At 39.3% G+C, this 18,532-nt stretch overlaps 4 protein-coding genes across 4 annotated transcripts; 2 read left to right on the top strand and 2 right to left on the bottom strand.

Annotated features, from left to right (window-relative positions):
• Positions 1-204: 204 nt before the first annotated feature.
• On the top strand, positions 205-3,984 carry ccdc77 (coiled-coil domain containing 77). Its single transcript, XM_028036715.1, has 12 exons — positions 205-309; positions 724-772; positions 963-1,149; positions 1,246-1,388; positions 1,648-1,744; positions 2,180-2,270; positions 2,386-2,462; positions 2,624-2,772; positions 2,859-3,129; positions 3,246-3,371; positions 3,467-3,619; positions 3,710-3,984. Exons 2-12 carry the CDS (start codon positions 726-728, stop codon positions 3,854-3,856), a joined length of 1,488 nt encoding a protein of 495 aa, XP_027892516.1. The 5' UTR covers positions 205-309; positions 724-725; the 3' UTR covers positions 3,857-3,984.
• Positions 3,985-4,313: 329 nt separating this feature from the next.
• Positions 4,314-11,490, top strand: hdhd5 (haloacid dehalogenase like hydrolase domain containing 5). Its single transcript, XM_028036727.1, has 9 exons — positions 4,314-4,629; positions 5,378-5,581; positions 5,671-5,783; positions 6,663-6,756; positions 6,834-6,867; positions 8,222-8,396; positions 8,474-8,662; positions 8,759-9,326; positions 9,718-11,490. Exons 1-8 carry the CDS (start codon positions 4,531-4,533, stop codon positions 9,180-9,182), a joined length of 1,332 nt encoding a protein of 443 aa, XP_027892528.1. The 5' UTR covers positions 4,314-4,530; the 3' UTR covers positions 9,183-9,326; positions 9,718-11,490.
• Positions 10,908-15,946, bottom strand: rab19 (RAB19, member RAS oncogene family). Its single transcript, XM_028036753.1, has 5 exons — positions 15,735-15,946; positions 14,291-14,389; positions 13,597-13,785; positions 13,015-13,198; positions 10,908-12,041 (listed from the first exon to the last, which is right to left on the bottom strand). Exons 2-5 carry the CDS (start codon positions 14,339-14,341, stop codon positions 11,767-11,769), a joined length of 699 nt encoding a protein of 232 aa, XP_027892554.1. The 5' UTR covers positions 14,342-14,389; positions 15,735-15,946; the 3' UTR covers positions 10,908-11,766.
• A 114-nt stretch (positions 15,947-16,060) lies between these two features.
• ccdc34 (coiled-coil domain containing 34) lies at positions 16,061-18,332 on the bottom strand. Its single transcript, XM_028036739.1, has 7 exons — positions 18,200-18,332; positions 17,667-17,939; positions 17,440-17,584; positions 17,211-17,318; positions 16,932-17,090; positions 16,725-16,854; positions 16,061-16,579 (listed from the first exon to the last, which is right to left on the bottom strand). The coding sequence occupies exons 2-7, from the start codon at positions 17,924-17,926 to the stop codon at positions 16,377-16,379; spliced, it is 1,005 nt and encodes a 334-aa protein (XP_027892540.1). The 5' UTR covers positions 17,927-17,939; positions 18,200-18,332; the 3' UTR covers positions 16,061-16,376.
• Positions 18,333-18,532: the final 200 nt, after the last annotated feature.

Here is an 18,532-nt window from a genome sequence, read left to right on the forward strand (position 1 = left end):
TTGTTGGCAAACTTGACTAGTTTGTGGAGAGCTGCTGCTGTACTTTTCCAAACGTTCTTAATTTTATTCCAAAAACAACATTTAAGCCACATATGTCACATTCATTGGACTGAAATGAATAAAAATCTGATGGTAATGGTTTCGCTAAATAACATTAGGAAATTGCACAGCCCAGCAGATAGGTGGCGCTCCCAACTTCCTCTGCACAGTTAGTCACAAAGAAGCGGAAGCACGCTGGATTTAAAAAAGAACTGCGCCGTTGCTCTGAGCAACAACACAGTTCAGATTCTGGAACCGACGTCTTTACTTGTATGTAACAGTTCATTTTATTCCGCTTTAAAAATACTTTGACAATCATTGAAACAACTATGCTATTATACGTTAATGTGGTGGCTTGTTTTTAGACCAAATGTAAAGACAAAGAGACTGACGATGTCATATTTATTTTCCATTAATACGATCACTCATGTTTCTCCTATAAAGAACTGTTTCAGTGGGTTCATGTGAATCTTGTTTTAGCTCGGTTGCTGAAAGGAAGTTCAAAATGTCACAGAGGTGTCTTAGATTTATTTTTTCCTCTCCCATTACTACTATTTTTAATTATGCATGAACAAAACTGTCTTATAATTAAATATTTGATAGACAACAACAACTTCCTTTGGACTAGGTTGCATTTATTCACGATGCTGAATGTTGCTGCATAATTTCTTCTCTCGTTTTCAGAGATGTTTGGAAGAATGGGATCTCCAGCAAAGCATGGAACGCCTCACAGGTTAGAGATGTTTGTGCCAATCTACAGATCTAGTCTCTTAAAATGTTTTCACGTCAGTGCACTTTCACAGTCCAAAAAAATAGTCCTGTCATCATAAGTATTTGTGTTAAATGAGCACAGGTACATTGCTGAATATGAAGTTGAATAATCTTTAAAATGAGTCATACATATATATTTTTTTGTCCTACAGAGTCAGCATTCATTCCCCCAGTAAAGATTTAGATTCCCCACTTCCTCCCATAGAGGAGCGTCTTGCTTACCTGCGTCCTTCCAGGGAGCTGCTGCAGTTCTACAGACAGAAGATCGCCCAGTATGATGGTGAACACGAAGAGCTGTTGCAAATGCTGGAAAAGTTTAAAAGCATTGCAGAGGATCAGGTGGGTGTTCTCTTTGGGGAGGGAGGTTTTCAGCCGTCACTGAGTATCCGAGTTCCTAAATCGCTTAAGGAATATTCTGTATCACTGTCCTTCCAGCACAAACTGCAGTATGACATACAGGAGCGTGAAAGAGAAGTTACACAGCTTCAGAACGCTCTGAGTGACATGCAGGTCTACCTTTTCCAGGAGAGAGAGCAGTCTCTCCGACTTTATGCAGAAAATGACAGACTAAAGATCAGGTGGGTGCACTGCGCTGGATAAAACACAATTATTATAAATTATTTTCATCTGTGGTTTTCCAGAAACTTTTTTAGGTGGCCACCAACTCTTGATCTGTGATGTCACTAAATGTGTGTGATTAATGTGATATGAGGATTTTTTGTTTTGTTTGTTTGTTTTTATGTTTTAAGACGCAGGATGGCTTTGGGATGAATATGTTAACTATACAATATGTTGGCTGTCTCCCATCAGTGTTTAATCTTGTATTTCTTACTACAGAGAGTTGGAGGACAGGAAAAAGATTCAACACCTTCTTGCTCTTGTCGGTCCTGATGCTGGAGAGATTACGTACTTTCACCAAGAGCCTCCACACAAGGTGGAACAGACTCACTAATTCATAGATCTCTAATATATTTTACATTTATTGTATAAGATGTTATAAATGGTTTTTAACTATAGTGTTTGCTTAACAGAAGCATCTCTTTCAATTGACAAACTGTCATTATTGTTTCCTTTTTATATAAGACAATTGAGATAACTCTAAAATTTTCAAGGCTTTGGCTATGGGCTGATATTTAAAGGGTTTGAATTATTTTGAAGCTTAGCTAAATTATTTTCTGCCTTTCACTGTGCTTTTGGTGGCTTTATATTAAGTATGTCATAGTTGATTTGGGTTCAATAAAACTATTTTGTAATTTTGTGTACACATTTAACTCAAATTTAAGAGAATTACACTTAATTTTTAAAGGCAGAAAAAAATTACATTGAAATGCAGACAACCCTAATGACAACGTCATGCTTGCTTTGTCAGGTCACAATTACTCAGAGGCACCCGGAGTCCGTGTTTGATGAAAATCTCAGTCTAAGGCCAACTAAACTAAGACCTGCTGCGGCAACAAAAGGTTTGAAACTATCTAGTTTATTTATGTAAAACAGTCTGAGTGAGTGTGTTTATTTATTTTTTTTGGTTTGTTTTTCAAAGAAATAAATTATCTTTACATTTTAATGTTTGAACAGAGGCTAACAGGAAAACAAAATCAGCTGGTGATGGTGTAGAGAAGTACAGGAACGACAACCAGACATTATTGTTGCAGGTATTGCTCCACTGTGAAAACGTGTTAATTATTACTCTGATAAGCGACACTACAAAAGTAAAAAAATGACATCTATTTCTCTTTTGTCTTTTTTTTCTCTCCCACATTAATACGATGCTTCAAGTTATGGTCATTTTTACAGTGTTAGCTTGCATTTTCAGGTGGAGGCGCTGCAGGCTCAGATGGAGGAACAGACGCGTCTGGTCAGAGAGCAGATAGAAGCTCTCCTTGAGGATCGGAGGATCATAACAGAGGAATCTCAGGCACAGCGACACAGAGACCAGGAACGCATTGCTGCACTGAGTGAAAAGTGTGTCTTTTTAATATCTAAATTTATGGGCGGTACTCTTTACAGAGCTTACCGTAACGTTGAATCTTTTTTTGTTTACGCGTCAGGCTCCAGCAGACTCAGAACCTGTTGCATGAAAGCACAAGAGATTTCTTACAGCAGAAATTTGACGCTCGGGCCAATGAGAAAAGCTGGATTGTAGAAAAAGATCGGCTGCTGAGGGAGCTGGACTCCTGCCACAACCGACTGAGGAGGGCGAAGGCCCGGTTCGACAGCACTGAACTGACAAGATCCTGGCAGCCCAGCAGCAGCAGATCAGCTCTTTTTCTTCCTCAACCCCAACTTGAGCTGTCTGACAAGCATAAGCAGGAGAAAAAGGTAATAAAAGCTACTTGATTATTTTTGTTGTACACCCTAAATTAAATTTACTGAGCAGCGTCATCAATAAGCAATACCTGTTTATCCTGGTGCTGTTTTTTTTTTTTTTTTATCAGGCTCTACAAGATGATCTGAAACAAGCTCACAAGTTGGCAGAGATGTTCAGAGAGCAATGTATCACACTGGAGACAGAACTGTCCCAAATCAGAGAGGAAGGAGACGTAGGCAGAGAAATATTTAAGGTTTGCTACTTTGAGAAATTCTGGATTGTGTGCTTTTTTTTGTGTGTTTTTTTTTTTAAATTGACTTTCTTATGAATTATCCTGTTTATGTTCAGGAGCGTTCAGACAAGATGGCCAGTCGCCTCCAGCTCATGACTCAGCGCTATGAGGCTTTGGAGAAGAGAAGGGTCATGGAGGTGGAGGGCTTTAAGGCAGATCTAAAACTCCTCAGACAGAAGCTCAAAGATGTAGAGAAACAGCTCCTCAAGGTAAAAAAAATGCCCCAACTATGTGTTTTTTGTTGTTTTAATGTTTATATGACAAGCTTTATAAAACCTAAATCATTTTGTTTTCTTCAGGTCACATTAAACATTGGGCCCAACCAGGACCTAGCCATTCTGCATGAAGTACGACAAACTAATTCAAGGACGAAAAAGGTTCAGAATGAACTTATGGCTCTGAAAGCCAAAATTTATGGACTTGAAAACGAACTAAGAATCAGCTGAAGAACGTTCTCTCGAATGTTTTCCACTTTTACCGATTTTTCTATTGTTTGTTTTTTATTGACTTGACATGTTGACTAAAATTTTTTTAATCATTTGTGCTTTGAACCAATAAAATTCGTTTACATCAATGTTCGTTTTTTAATATGCTTGTAGACATCATTATCGATCCCATTGTCTTAATATGGCCTTTGTCCTTCCTTTCATCCTCCCTCTTTTCTTTCTTCCGTTTTTTCCTACCAATCTCTTGAGAGTTATGTTGGGTTAAAACAAATATTTCGCAAAAATCAGTAGGGATCCTTGCTTCTACCTCTAAAATTTACTTATTTTGGAAATACTTGTGGCTTTAAAAAAAATCTGGAAACTGCTTCTTTAGTTTCATTTCAACTGAAGCGGTCCTTTCGGCGACGTGTTTCCGGTGATATGAAACCACATTACATAATACTATACGAGTTGGTCTTCTGCGCATGCGCTCCGGCTATAGTAAGCGTTGCTATCGGTACGGTTTGTCCTGAATGCATGTATCTATACGCTCAGCATGACGAAACTAAAGTCTAAGTGCTGACAGTCGCTGCTGCGGATATTATGAGCTCCTGCCTCATGTGTCACTTCCACGGAGTAGCCAGTTAGGTAGTTGTTTACTCGCCGGCGCTTTTCCCACTCATGTGCCCGGAGCCATGCAGAGACTGAGGTGTTTTAAAAGTTTCTGGCAGTTGCTCAGGTCAAGCTGCGAGGGAGCAGCGAAGCAGGCAACCAGCTCAAGATGTTATAGCCATGTAAGTGACTGCTTTGATTTGATGTTTTATTCATTCCTACGTCAGAACGAATCCACGTGCAAACGATGAGACCAGGATCTTTGTGTTGAATGGCTGCACTTGTGATCTGTGCTTTTTTTTTTTTTTACAGTACATGTGGATGACTCAAAAGTTCAGCTTGTTTATCGATCACAAATATAGGGATTCAGTTTTCATTCAGTTATTGAACAACCTCTCACCCTTCTCGCCTACCAATAGGATCGCAGGTCTTATGGACTTTTCTTTCCTGTTTTAGTTTGCTTATAATGACCACGATTACTTATATTTGCTAAATTCAAAAAATATTGAGTGAGAAATTTTGTTACCTGCTTTTAAACTCCGGAGTTGACATAAAATTAATTCATGTAAATTAATGCTTTTTAAACTGTGTGACGTTGGGCATTTATCTTTGACAAGCTTCTCACCATAGTTAATGAAAAGTGAGTTTAAAATGATAGTGAGCTCTTCAAAGAAATCATGCTTACAGCCTTTTTATACATGATTTTTGAGTCTGTGGTGTCATGTAATGTTACACATTTCTGTGGCCCTTCAGAAGAGATACAGGCCCACAGCATCATAGATCCTCCACCGTATCTAACAGTGGGCCTAATTATGATCTTTCACATTAAACCCAACTGGAGGGTTTTATTGCCAAAAACTAAATCTTGGTCTCATCCTGTCTACATGTTAATGAACAACCCCACTCTGGCCCCTCTGGTTCCCCCTGCAGGACCCCAGCTCCTTTGGGCTCCTCTTTGACATAGATGGGGTCCTGGTCCGAGGCAGGACACCGATCCCAGCAGCCAAGCGGTGCTTCAGGAACTTGGTGGACCGCCACGGGAAGTACAAGGTTCCTGTGGTCTTTGTTACAAACGCAGGGAACTGCATGAGGCAGACGAAAGCTGAGCATCTGTCTCATCTCCTTGAGGTCGAGGTAAACTGAGCTACATCTAAACCATTAAATTAGCTTCTTTTGTCTCCTCGGGGTTTTCATGAGCTTTCTTTTCTCTCTTCTTTCCTCAGGTGTCTCCAGACCAGGTGATGCTGTCCCACAGTCCTCTACGAATATTTACCCAGTTTCACAAAAAGTGCGTGCTGGTCTCCGGTCAGGGTCCTGCTGAGGAGGTGGCTCACAAGTATCCTATCTTATCTGACGGTTCCTCCACTCACGCTGGCTATTTGCCTAAGCCAGTCTGTACATGATCTGTTGATTTAGTGTGTTTTGGTGTAAGCTCCACTTTGCTATCAGCATTTAATCTTTGTACCCATGGCAGCAACGAAGCCTTTTCACAGATTTCTTCCTTTTGTTTAAATGTTTGGTTAACTTAGTTCAAAGTGAGGTGATTTAGAAACAGGCACTGGGGGTCATGCAGGGTTTTAAGATTCTTTTCAGAAATTACAGCAGAAAACAAAAAGGATTATGGTGAAAGCATAATTTTACTCTATATGTCAACAGAGAACAAAACAGTTCTCACAAAATACTAAAGCACACTGGTTGTTGATGCCCTCTGTGTAATTGATGTTCTAGTATTGCTAGTATACTGAACAGATTAACTTCACACGTTTTTACCCAGATTAGGGGCTGCACTTTGCCATTCATGTCCTTCCTTTTTCCATTTGAATTCCTTAAATTTGTGAGTATCTGTGGCTGGTACAATAAGCCCCATGGCAGTTCTTACAGGACTCTTTGTCTTTAAGACTACAAAGTTACGACCTCCGACCTTTTAATACAGTCAGGGTCAGTTAGAAGCTGACAGGTTCGGTTACCACTGATTAAGCCTTTACCTTCCACAAAATGATGCACTGCTTTCGGTTGGTACATGCTGCCACACAAAGCAGTGAAACATTCCAAGGTTTGAGTCCCAGTCCCAGATGAATTGATTGATTGATTGATTGATTGATTGATTAGCCTATCCCTCATCCCTAAAGAAAGTTGTTTTCAACACCTTCAGAAAATGTGTTCTTTGAACTTGCTGATCTGATCTGATTGTGACCTTTAATTCACAAAACGCCAGCCTGGGCTTTGAGGACGTGGTCACCATAGATATGGTTAGAGAGGCGTACCCTGTCCTGGATATGGTGGACCACAACAGAAGGCCCAAAGACTTTGTAAGTGCCACTGATTGTTGTGTCCTGTTTACGTATCATGAGTTAGACGTCAAGCTTAACTGTTGAATTTCTTACAGATTCCACCCAACAAGGACTTACGGCCAATAAATGGTATGTCTCCCTCAAACAGGCAGCTTACACAAACACAGACAAGTGTTTTGGCACCTTCTTCTGAAAACGTGTAAAAAGTCTTAAAATTCTTTCACATTTTATTGCAGTAGCATGATCTCCATCCATTATCCAACATGCTGGTGGGGTCGAGAGGGGTGCTTGTGCCCATCTCCAGCAGTCAACAAGCGAGAGCAGTAGCATAAATTTACATATTTATTTCATCCACTGATTAGTTTTATTTATTCAGTGGGAGGAAATGTTTGTTTTAAGACATCTTGATCAAAATAACCAAACTATAATCTAGAACTATAATCATGGCAGATATGTTTTGTCTCAGCATTTAGCAGCATTTAGTGCTTTCCTATAACAATTTACAAGGTTGGAACATACAAAGAGACCTCTCTCTTTGTATAGATAATACAGATTTCAGGATTCTCTCTTATTCACTCTTTTTTTTCTTCACTGCACACTTTTTCTGTAGGATTTAGGTATGGGAACTGAAATGGCTGTAGGAGTTAATTTCAGGCCTGGTGAACCGTTTCTGTATTTTGGATCACTGCTGTAAAAACCCAGTGATCACATTTTTTTAGTTAACTGCCAAAGTCCAGCAGGTTTTTAATTAAAATTTTCTCATATTTTAAAGAATTCATGATGCCAATCACATGAATAGGCCCACAGTAACACAGATTCTCCGCTATACTTCAGTAGCAATCTCGGTTGCCTTTCCACATAGCCATCATTTTTTCCCTCAGAAACCAAATGGGGTGTTTCTGAAAATCTGAATTGTTTTATCTGATAAACATTTGTAACCCAACCTGTTTTAAGAGGATTGCAGCTAACAAGTACACAAATCAAATAGCCTGATTTCCCCATCTTTGTTATTAACACTGTTTTGAAACCTTCAAGTTGCCACCCTTTGCTGCAGTTCTCACGCAGAGATTTTTTAGTAGTGGCAAGATATCTGTAGATCCTCACCCTGGCCAGTGGCTAAAATAAATAGTTCTGCTATATTGATACCAACCATTCAAAGTTCCCCAAAATTCTGATCCGCTTAACAAAGGTAAGTATACATTAATAAACTGCTTCAGTTATATTTCTTTTAAAGTGCCAGATTTATCAATAATTGTGCCACTGGGGATACTGTCAGACAATAGTTTGTTGTTATGAGAATAAATGTATAAATTAAATGTCAGTTCTGAAATGTTCAGTGAGCAGTTGTGCTGCTCCAATAACATATTCTTATTTTAAGACTTTTTACACATCAGAGATGTAAATAATTGTGGTTGGCGTCGTGAATAGATATTTTATGAAAGTTAATTTCTATACAGATCACATCTTGTTTTAATGTCTGCAGCCATAATTTTATTCGGTGAGCCAATCAGATGGGAGACCAACCTTCAGCTCATCATTGACGTTCTCCTAACCAACGGAAACCCGGGCAATACGTGGACCTTGACCCAGTATCCTCACATCCCGGTCCTGGCCTGCAATATGGACCTGCTGTGGATGGCAGAGGCGAAAAATCCAAGGTTTGTCTGCAAGTCATAGCAAACACATAAATATAAAATTTTGAAGCATTGAATACTGAGTATTTCCCATGTTGCAGGTTTGGACATGGCATGTTCCTGGTTTGCTTAGAGAATTTGTACAAGAAGGTCACAGGTTATGATCTGAAGTATGAGGCTCTGATTGGTAAGCCGAGTGTGGTGACTTATAACTACGCCGAGCTGCTGATTAGACAGCAGGCAGAGAAGCTCGGCTGGAACAAACCTGTGAAGACGCTTTATGCTATCGGGTGAGTTTATTTAGTTAGGGTTTTACACTAAGAAGAATAAGAAAAATCATAACATGATTATTCTTATTTTTACAAGAATTTTCTTTTGCCCAACAGAGACAATCCCATGGCAGACATATATGGAGCCAACCTCTACAATCGCTACCTTCAGGCCTCTAAGCATGCCAATGCCAAAGTGCAGGCCAAGAGCTGCAGAGGAGGAGCGGATCCCACCGCTCAATCTGTCGACGACCATCGTAAAATGACATCGGCGGAAATGGGCGGCGCCACTGTCGCCTATGGGTCAGAGGAGGATCTCCCCGAGGCCTGTAGGTCCATCCTGGTCTGTACAGGAGTGTACAGCAGAGACCAGCAGGAGCTGCCTTCAGACCCGGCGCAAACAGTCACTGAGCAGCACATCTTCCACGGCCACAGGGACTTCCGTTTCGACCCCACCCTCACACAGCCGTCCTTCGTGGTGCAGGACGTGAAAGAGGCAGTGGAGTTGGTGTTCCAGCAGGAAGGCTGGCCTCTAGAGTAGCACCAGGGAATATTCAAATAGCTTCTCTTTTTTAAAAACCTTTCTTTGTATTCTGGCTGTTACTGTGCAATTCAGAGTATATTCAACAAGCAGTTATAACCCTAACACTACAATTTACAGCGGCTCTTAAAGTCTACATGTCAGGTTTTCCATCCATCCATCCATTGTCTGTTCACCCTTGTCCCTAATGGGGTCGGGAGGGTTGCTGGTGCCCATCTCCAGCTACGTTCCGGGCGAGAGGCGGGGTACACCCCGGACAGGTCGCCAGTCTGTCGCAGGGCAACACAGAGACATACAGGACAAACAACCATTCACACACACACTCACACCTAGGGAGAATTTAGAGAAACCAATTGACCTGACAGTCATGTTTTTGGACTGTGGGAGGAAGCCGGAGTACCCGGAGAGAACCCACGCATGCACAGGGAGAACATGCAAACTCCATGCAGAAAGACCCCGGCCGGGAATCGAACCCAGGACCTTCTTGCTGCAAGGCAACAGTGCTACCAACTGCGCCACTGTGCAGCCCTGTCAGGTTTTATGATATTAAAGAAAAAAGAGCATGATAAATCATTTAAAAACTCTTTCCACCATTAATGTGGCACAATGTCATGTATGTATTTGTTTGCTTCTGGAAAAACAAAGAAACTGTTTAAAAAAGCATAAGTGTGCACAACCTTAAGCTAATCCTTTTGCTCTAATTCAGCATTCAGCCTTCTTTAGTAGGAATCACATTACCACATCTTGACTTGATAGTGTTTTCTTTCACTCTGTCTTCCAAACGTTCTCCAGATCTCGATATGTAGGAACACATCCATTTTCCACAGCCCACGTTAGTTGACACCAAAGACATGTGGTTCTGGTCTCTGGCTAGAGTGTTCCTAAACTTTATTTTGTAATTAAATTAATGGCTCACCAACACGTCTCTGCAGAACCTAATGAAGTGTTGAGGAGATAATTGAGTAGTAGGAGAGTGTTTCTCAAGAACTGGAGCTGTAGATCCCTGGCTTAGATTCACTGTGTAAAATCTCATTTTACTTTTAACTATCAAGCAAACAGATCTTTGGTATTTGAAATTAATCAGAACTTTATCCACATTGACTAAACACCTCAGGTTCATGTAAATAAAAGAATGTTAATTTTGTCTTTTGATCAATTCTGCTGAAAAGTGCTGTGTTTTAATAACCTTTGCACTCCGATACTTTATCCAATTATTCATCTTTGTACCACAATATGCATTTTATGCTGTAAACTATTTTTTGTATGCCCTTCTCCTGACTGATACCTTTGTACCATGGTGTCCCTTTGAACGTTTGTAAGCCATCTACAGACTATCCCTTTAGCAACAGGATGCAAATGCAGAAATGTTAGAAGAATCTAGTTAGACAACAGAACTTTATTTTAATGTTTCATAATTATTTATAGTGGATGTGAATTCATAAAGAGTAAATACTAAAAATTAATCAAAAGGGATTTAGTGGTTATTTTAAGGGTGTGCACACTTATTCTACCAAGTTATTACAGTTTACATATATATATAATTCTTTTCTCATTTGTTTTCTTGTTTTTAAAATGTCCAGGGTAAATCTCACATGTCCACACAATATTTTGAAATTCTTAATCAAACTGTTCACATCACAAACACTTTGTTTTTTAAAAGAATTGTGTATACTTTGGAGAAGAACTGTCAGTCTAACCTGCCGGATATAAATTTTTTTATTATTATTTAGTTAAAAAATAGAGTATTATGCATTAGAGTTTAAAACGTTTGCCTGCTTTTAAACCGATTACATAAGCTGTCAGGTTTTTTACAGCACACAATATATCGGAAGAATGTTTAAATCAATTTAGAGCAAAGGCCACATTGGCACAAATGTGGCTTTGACCTTAGGCTTTAAGGTCAAAAGCACTTATTGAAATGAAGATTAATTTTATTTTTCTAAATAAATCACCCTTTTGTTTTCTTATACTGCGTTGGTTGATATATTCTAGCCTGATTTGTTTTTAAGTCAGGGTTAATGCTCAGGAAATTAAGTTGCCAATATTCAGTTTAGACCTTAAAAAATGCAGTATTTTGATTTTACTCTCTTTTTATGTTTTTGTAAAGTTTACAGCATTGCACTGTTGGATTAAAAATGAGGTGCTGTTTGACAAGTGAACATGAATGTTTGCTAGATTAAATGGCATGGAGAAAGTTGCACCTGTTCTGTAATGAAGATTTAAAAGTGATGGAAATTTGCAGGCTGATACTTTGGAATGTACTGTAAAAGCAATATTTTGTAAAGGAGCAATTAAAAAGATAAAGGAAGCTAAATGTAGTGTGAAAATGGTGTTTACTGCGTTGAGGTGTTAGTACAAAGTCCTCTGGCATATTGTCAGAATAACCAGAAGAATATTACAAACCTGTTAAAGATCCCAATAAGATTCATAAATACTATGACAAGAAAATGTATAAAATCTTTGTCTCACAACCTAAACCAAACATCTACACATTGTCTTTAAAGAAGGTCCTTTCCTGGTTGAACAACCAATCCACTAGGCCAACTTCAAATTTGCATCAAATGCTAAATCTGACTCAGGTTGTTCAGCACCCGCACTTTTTATCGTCAGAAATGGAGGCTTGAATCGGGTGAGAGCAGTCACTCAGCATGAACTGGGGAGAGCAATGAGAGTTCTGATCTGTGATGGCCATGCCGTTGCGTGCCAGCAGCTCCCGAGCCATGAGGATGAAGGCAGCTTCTATGTTCTGGGCCTCCTTAGCCGACGTCTCCAGAGCAGCCAGCAGGCTGTTCTTTTCAGCCAGAGTGCACGCGTCTTCAAACAGCACCTGTCTCTGAGCATGGAGGTCCGACTTGTTACCTGCAGAGCAGAGGATGTCAGCGTCTGGATTTTCATCATTCTCTCCATCAGTAAAATATACTTTTTATATGAGGAGAAGCATCAACTCAATATGTGGCGAAATTAAGAAAAATAATGTTCAGTTTTGTTGCTTAAGAGAGACTCTAATAATTAAATCTTTTTTCACATTTTGTCACATGACGACTTCAAAATTCAATGTATTTTATAGGATAGAAAAACACAGATCACTGTGTCATTTTTAAGTGGAAAATAAAGGATAGTAAAGCAACTCTTTAGGACCATAGTAACTCTGGAGGAGCAGTAAACATCCACAGCTCAGGTGGAAGAATCTGCCAAAAATTATTAGTCATAAACTTCAAAAATTTGGCCTGTATCAAATTGCAAAAATTAGATTGTTGGCATGGTTAAACAAAAAATAAATAATGTCCCTTTTAAAGTAAAGCCATGTAAGAGTACAGAGCAATTATGTAGTAGAAGAAGAAGAAAACCTGGTCAGATGAAACAAAAGCATCACATTATATCCTACAAGCAAAAATGTGATGTGCTCTGAAGAACTAACACTGCACATCACCCTGAACATACAGTTTCCATTGTGAAACAAGGTGGTGGCTGCATCATGTGTGTTAGAGGTTTGATTTTGCATGGAGGTTCACCATCTAAACATACAGTTGGGGCCACAGCAGACTGAATTAGATGGAAGAATTAGTTAGCTAAAAGAATGCCCTAGCCAGCGCGTGTTCAGAGAAAGAATTAGTTTGAGATATTTTGTATAGAAGATTTCAGCTGTACTTGCAGCTAATCATGGTTTGGGGATTTAAAAACAAATGCAAGCCACAATTTCCAGCACCATATTAGTCAAGGAAAAAGAAAGAAAAATTGAAACCCATGTATTTCTAAAAAAAAAAAACAGCCAATAGAGATTTGTGGTTGTAACTACATAGTGGAGATACTACTCCACTATGGAAATATTTACCAACAAGTATCACTACCACATTGGCTGCTCCGTACTGCTCCACCTCCCTGATCCAGTGGGGAACAGATTCAAATGTCCTGCGGCGGCTGATGTCATAGGCCACCATGGCTCCATGTGCACTGCGGTAGTAGCTCTGTGTTATGGTGCGGAAACGCTCCTGTCCGGCTGTGTCCCACACCTGCATCTGAAGGACGACACAGCACCAAAAATATGGGTTAACCAGTTTAACAGTGTGGGCTTGGTATCATCAAAATACAACTGGAACAAATAGAGTTATGTTTGTTATATTAATAACGTTCTAAAGTAACTTGGCTTTTAACAAGCCAACACACCCAGAGAGCAAACACAAAGGTAACAACAATAAGTGAAATGATACAAGCAAAGCACTATTTTTATAAGAATATGGTAGATGGCGACTTTAAGAACAGTGACCAATAGTTTCATAAATATGGATAAATTTAACATGACAGCCATTAAAGACATCTTCTACACAAGGAAATAAGTCAGTATACTCAACCATTTCCTGGTAATGCTCATTCTAGAAAACATTTATGTAAATGAGGAGAATTACAAAGTACCCACCTTCACCTTTTTTCCATCAATGTCCAGTGTTCGAACGGTGAAGTCAACCCCAATGGTGTTCTGCTGCTTCTCAATGAATATACCAGACTTGAACCTCTGCACCATGCAGGTCTTTCCAACATCCGAGTCCCCGACCAGGATGATTTTAAAAAGAAAGTCAAAGGAGTCTTCAACTTCTGACTCGGCAGACTGCATGGTGACAAAAACACAGAGCCTGAAATGCAAAATCCCAAGACCTTTGTGCCTCTTTGCAACAGAACTGGTTTCCTATAAGTTGTGTCAATACAGGAGAGAGTATTTACATAAAGCTCAATCACATCTTTGTGAGGAAATATAAGATTCTCGAGATAGGCAACATATCGAGCAATGGAGTTCAGGGCAAAAATGTCCCATTCAGGTTAGAAAATGTGTGTATAAAAAAAGTCAAATCCAATCCAGCAGCTTGTTTCTTCTGTCATTCTAACCCAATCAAGAATGAGGTAACACACCTCAAAAAACAAAGGAATTAAAACTCATTTTGCTTTCTTGTAAAGAAACAAAGCCTAAAATACAAAATCAGTTTCTTCATGATGACTTCGTAAACACTACGCTATCAGCTCCTCTGCTGAAGTCTGTACTCTTGCCCTTTAGACCGTTGTTCGTCGTCCTATTCTAGTTTCTTTCACTCTGAGAACCTAAAGGACACGCCTCCTACCTGTCTTGGCAAATGTGACCTCCAGCTTCCAGCCCACTTGCACCACTGCATCTTGGGATATTGGTTTTCTGCTCAAGGTCTATAAAGAGGTCACTATACCTGGAAGAGGCAGATATAAAGCTCAGTGATCTGAGACTGATTAGCAGAAGTGTTTTCTCTGTTAAACCCTTTGACATTTCCATCAGAAGAACACAAAAACAATGAGTCACAGTGCCTTGTAAAAGTGTTCATCCCCCTAGAACTGTTTAGCATTTTGTCATGTTACAATTGTTTGACATCAGTATATTGAAGTAGGATTTTCTCATAGACTAAAACAAAGAATTACATACATATGAAGTGATTTCTTTTTAGAATATATAACTTTGTATTTACTCTTTTTACCCTGATATCCTCAAAGTCCAGACCAATTGCCTTCAGAAGTCATCTAAGTCATAAATAAAGTTCATCTGTATATAATTTCACCTCAGCATAAGTACAATTGTTATGTATGCTCCTTGGAGGTTTGTTAGAGAATATTAGTGAATAAATCAGACTTCTCATGGAGCGCTGTTCAATCCGTCTTACAATAATGAAAAGTCTGGCACAACTGACCCATATTAACTCAGGATGAGCTGCAGAGATCCAAAACTCAGGTGGGAGAATCTGATGACAGGACAACTATAACAGATTTTGTATTTTTGGAGAGGTGGCAACAAGAAAGCCGTTGTTGAAAGAAAGTCATATGAGGTCATGTACAGCAAAGATGTGTAAAAAGGTGCTCTGATCAGATGAAAACAGAGTAGACTCTTTTTATTGCCTATATTTCAATTAGAATCTCTCTGAGGCAAGACTTGAAAATGAATGGTCAGTAACTCTCTCCATCCAGTTAAACTGACCCTTAGATATTTTTCATAGAATGGTTAAAATTTGTCTAGATATTCAAAGTTGTCCAAAAGGCTTACAGCTGTATTTTTTATTAACAAGAGGACTTAATATAAGTTCATGCCACACTTTTTAAAAAATAAAAATCTAAAAAAAACCCCGATATGTATCGTTTCACTTTTAGTTCACAACTGTGCATCACTTTGCGTTGATTTATCAAACTCCTTCCCAAATAACTAGTCAAAGGTTTAAAAAGTATGACTACTTTTAAAAAGGCATTTTAAGTATATTACAGTTTATCCGCAAGACATTTTACATTGAGGGCTCACTGTAAATCAAGTATGTGCAAACATAAAACTAATTCTGTGGCCTGTATAATATAACCACTCTGCTATAAAACCCAAACCTTCTCATCGGCTTTTAGAAATGTCCTACATTAAGGACCCCCTGTCTGACTGCTGTCAAATAACACATTCCACAGCAGGTGACAACAGGCACAGAGAGCAAAACACATCAGCCAAAACATACAACAGCATTTTACCATGATCAATTCAGATTAAAGTGTAATGGAAATCATTTTTACCTCAGGCTTCACACATTGGCATCGCAGTGAGATGCTAACCCAGAATGAGGATTCTGCTCTAAATCAATTGCTCTATCTCTCTCTCTCTCCCTCTGCCCACCCCCACACTCATTTCTGTCGTCATCTCAGCCCACAGAAGAACAAGGCACAGCTGGACCCAGAACAATGTGTGAGTGTGAGAGCCACTTGAGCCAAACCGGGCTCTATCTTTGGCCGTGACAAGCCGATACCATCTTTTCTGTGGTGTGGTCAACGCATGTTGAAAAGCAGAGGAAAATGTGGTTTTGTTAACCCCTGCAAGATGAAAATAAGACAACAGGCAGCAGTTGATCACACTTATTTTACTTAAAACGGGATGAACTGGTCCATTAACAGAGTATTAAAATACATGCTGTAGATGTTTAGTCACTATAAAAAAAAGGTATAAAAGAACAACTATCAGTATAAAAAATTAACTACTTTCTGAACTTAATTTTTTTTTAAAACTTACTCAGATTGTAAGCTAAGTGAATGAATTAGAAACAAGTAAATACAGTAAAGGTACTTAAAGAACATGAGTCCTTTCATGACTCAGCAGAGATTTCTTGCTGGTTTACATGAGTCATGAGTGTCTAAGCTCTCTGCATCACAGAGCTGTTTGGGTCATCTTCTGTTCAGAAAACGTGTTGTGCTGGCTGTGTTTCTTTGTCTATAGGTAAACAGTGGATTTTGCTTAATTTTTTTCTGCCTTTGTGGTTTCCTCTCAGATGTTTTGTTCGGAGATGTTTGTGGAGGAGGGATATGAATCGGCTTCCAGGGGATTGGATTGTAGAAGCTGGGCGCTGGGTGTAAATTCTCATAGGGGCCTGAGTGAAAAGAATCCATTACAATTATTAAATAGCAAGCGAAATAAAGCCAATACAGCTCAGAAACAAAAATAATGTTATTGCACTTATATTAGATAAATCAATACTTTTCAGTTCATAATTTAGGTTACTTCAACAATCTTACTTGCAGAGCAAGAGCGTGTTTTGGGAACAGCTCTGATTTTCTCGTTGGCTTTCGTCAGCCACTCCTTAAACCTCTCCTCTGCTTTCCTGCGGCGCTCTCTCTCCTGCTCCTCCTTCAGGGCAGCTTCCATCTGTTACGTAAAACAAAAAGGCTTCAGCATCCTTTCCTAAGCTGTTTGGAAAGCAAAATCAAAATAAGAAATATGACCTTCTCCTTATTTTCCTTTTCAAGTTTTTCTTGGTTCTTCTTTTGCAGCCAGTCTCTGTATTTCTGCTGGGATTTACATTCGATCTCCCTTTGCTTTTCCTGCTGCCTCTGCATCTCCTCCGTGTCTTTCCTTTGTTTTACAAGATGCTCTTGCCTTTCCTTATGAGAAAACAGATTTTTAAAAGAAATACTCAATTTCATCAGGTCTCTTACACAATTTTATGTCGCAATAAAATTCTACATAACAATTTTTTGTCATGTAAAAACACATATCCTTACTCGCTCCCTTTTAATTTTTAGCCATTCTCGGATCTTCTCTTCCATGACAAGTTTCTTCTGCTCTCTTTCTCGTTCTTGTTGTTCTTCCTTTTCTCTAAGCAAGCGGTCCTGCATTAGGAAGCATTAAAAATTCAGCAGAGATTCTGTGATATTACTTGCTCAATAAAATACTGAGTGGAAAGGTGTTAATTTTAATTATGAATCAACAGTAGGAGAAAAATCCTCTTACCTCTTCTGCTTTCCTTTCCAGCCTAAGATGATCCTCCTTAGCTTTGCTCACCAGCCAGGCCTCCCATGCACTGAGTGGAGGCGAGCCTGCAAGCTGCAGAGGTACACTCTGCTTCTTCTTTAAAGACGTCCTAGGCAGCTCAGATCTATAAATGATACAAACAGATGGGAATACAATCTGAAATATTCAACAGAAGCACCAAATATGTGTTTGAGCTGAAGCAATACCTAGCTGGTGTTGCCCAGAGACTCCAGTCCTTGCTGTGTCTGGGTGAGGTCTGCTGATCTGGGGTGTACTTCAGCTCCTCTTCATCGCTGTCGTGATAGATGGGAGAAAGCAGCGAAAACGTATCTTCATCGTCAGACACAATGCCGTTATCTAAATATTTGGCTGTGTGGACGTCTTTATCTTGGCTAGTCTTGACGGGAGTCGAGCTGAAGCCTTCGGAGTCAGACGGGAGAAACTTGGGCATCCTTCCTTCAGACATTAGTAGCCGATACCTGCGGTTTGAAGCCGAAATGTCAGAAGCGTCAGCTGCACTCGTGTTTACATTTGCATTATGTATACATTTCAACACAAACAATATTCAACTATCCCCATACAACGCCACTATTTACAACGGTTAGCAACATTGAGCTAGTTAGCTAACTTTAGCATTAGAATTAACACTTTCCAGCGTGATCGTTAGAGGTCAAAAAGTTACATAGCTGCGTGCACAGCGTATTACTGAAAATAACAAACAAATAGTTTCACTTTTTACCTTTGTGATACAGTCAAAAATGTCTTCTTGTGCTGCCCGTTTTCAATAAGGAAGCTAGAACCTATTTAACTACAGTTTCCTTTTCCCATAATACACCACGCCCTCAAGCTTTCTTGCAGGCTGTGGGTTACCATAGTTACGTTGGGTGCCTCGCTTTTGATTGTAAAATGCAATCAGCACCAGAAAACAGACAAAACTACTTGCAAAGAAAGCTTGTATAAACTCATCATTGAGTTTTCTGACAGGATTATCTCATTTAACAACTCTATATCCACTAAAATAACAAATCCATCGCCTATTTTAATGGGTTTTGTAAGTTAACTAAACTATGTC

This window comes from Xiphophorus couchianus, chromosome 2, assembly GCF_001444195.1.
Source record: "Xiphophorus couchianus chromosome 2, X_couchianus-1.0, whole genome shotgun sequence".
NCBI classification, from domain to species: Eukaryota; Metazoa; Chordata; class Actinopteri; order Cyprinodontiformes; family Poeciliidae; genus Xiphophorus; species Xiphophorus couchianus.

Coding starts and splice junctions, on each gene's coding strand:
- ccdc77 (XM_028036715.1), top strand. CDS start 726: ATGTTTGGAAGAATGGGATCTCCAGCAAAGCATGGAACGCCTCACAG. Junction 2,463..2,623: donor ACCAGACATTATTGTTGCAG/GTATTGCTCCAC, acceptor TTGCATTTTCAG/GTGGAGGCGCTGCAGGCTCA. Junction 3,372..3,466: donor TAGGCAGAGAAATATTTAAG/GTTTGCTACTTT, acceptor GTTTATGTTCAG/GAGCGTTCAGACAAGATGGC.
- hdhd5 (XM_028036727.1), top strand. CDS start 4,531: ATGCAGAGACTGAGGTGTTTTAAAAGTTTCTGGCAGTTGCTCAGGTCA. Junction 6,868..8,221: donor GGACTTACGGCCAATAAATG/GTATGTCTCCCT, acceptor TAATGTCTGCAG/CCATAATTTTATTCGGTGAG. Junction 8,397..8,473: donor GCAGAGGCGAAAAATCCAAG/GTTTGTCTGCAA, acceptor CCCATGTTGCAG/GTTTGGACATGGCATGTTCC.
- rab19 (XM_028036753.1), bottom strand. CDS start 14,341: ATGCAGTGGTGCAAGTGGGCTGGAAGCTGGAGGTCACATTTGCCAAGA. Junction 13,786..14,290: donor GGTCACATTTGCCAAGACAG/GTAGGAGGCGTG, acceptor GTCACCATGCAG/TCTGCCGAGTCAGAAGTTGA. Junction 12,042..13,014: donor TGTGGTAGTGATACTTGTTG/GTAAATATTTCC, acceptor TCTGCTCTGCAG/GTAACAAGTCGGACCTCCAT.
- ccdc34 (XM_028036739.1), bottom strand. CDS start 17,926: ATGTCTGAAGGAAGGATGCCCAAGTTTCTCCCGTCTGACTCCGAAGGC. Junction 16,855..16,931: donor AAAAGGAAAATAAGGAGAAG/GTCATATTTCTT, acceptor TTTACGTAACAG/ATGGAAGCTGCCCTGAAGGA. Junction 16,580..16,724: donor AACACGCTCTTGCTCTGCAA/GTAAGATTGTTG, acceptor CTTTTCACTCAG/GCCCCTATGAGAATTTACAC.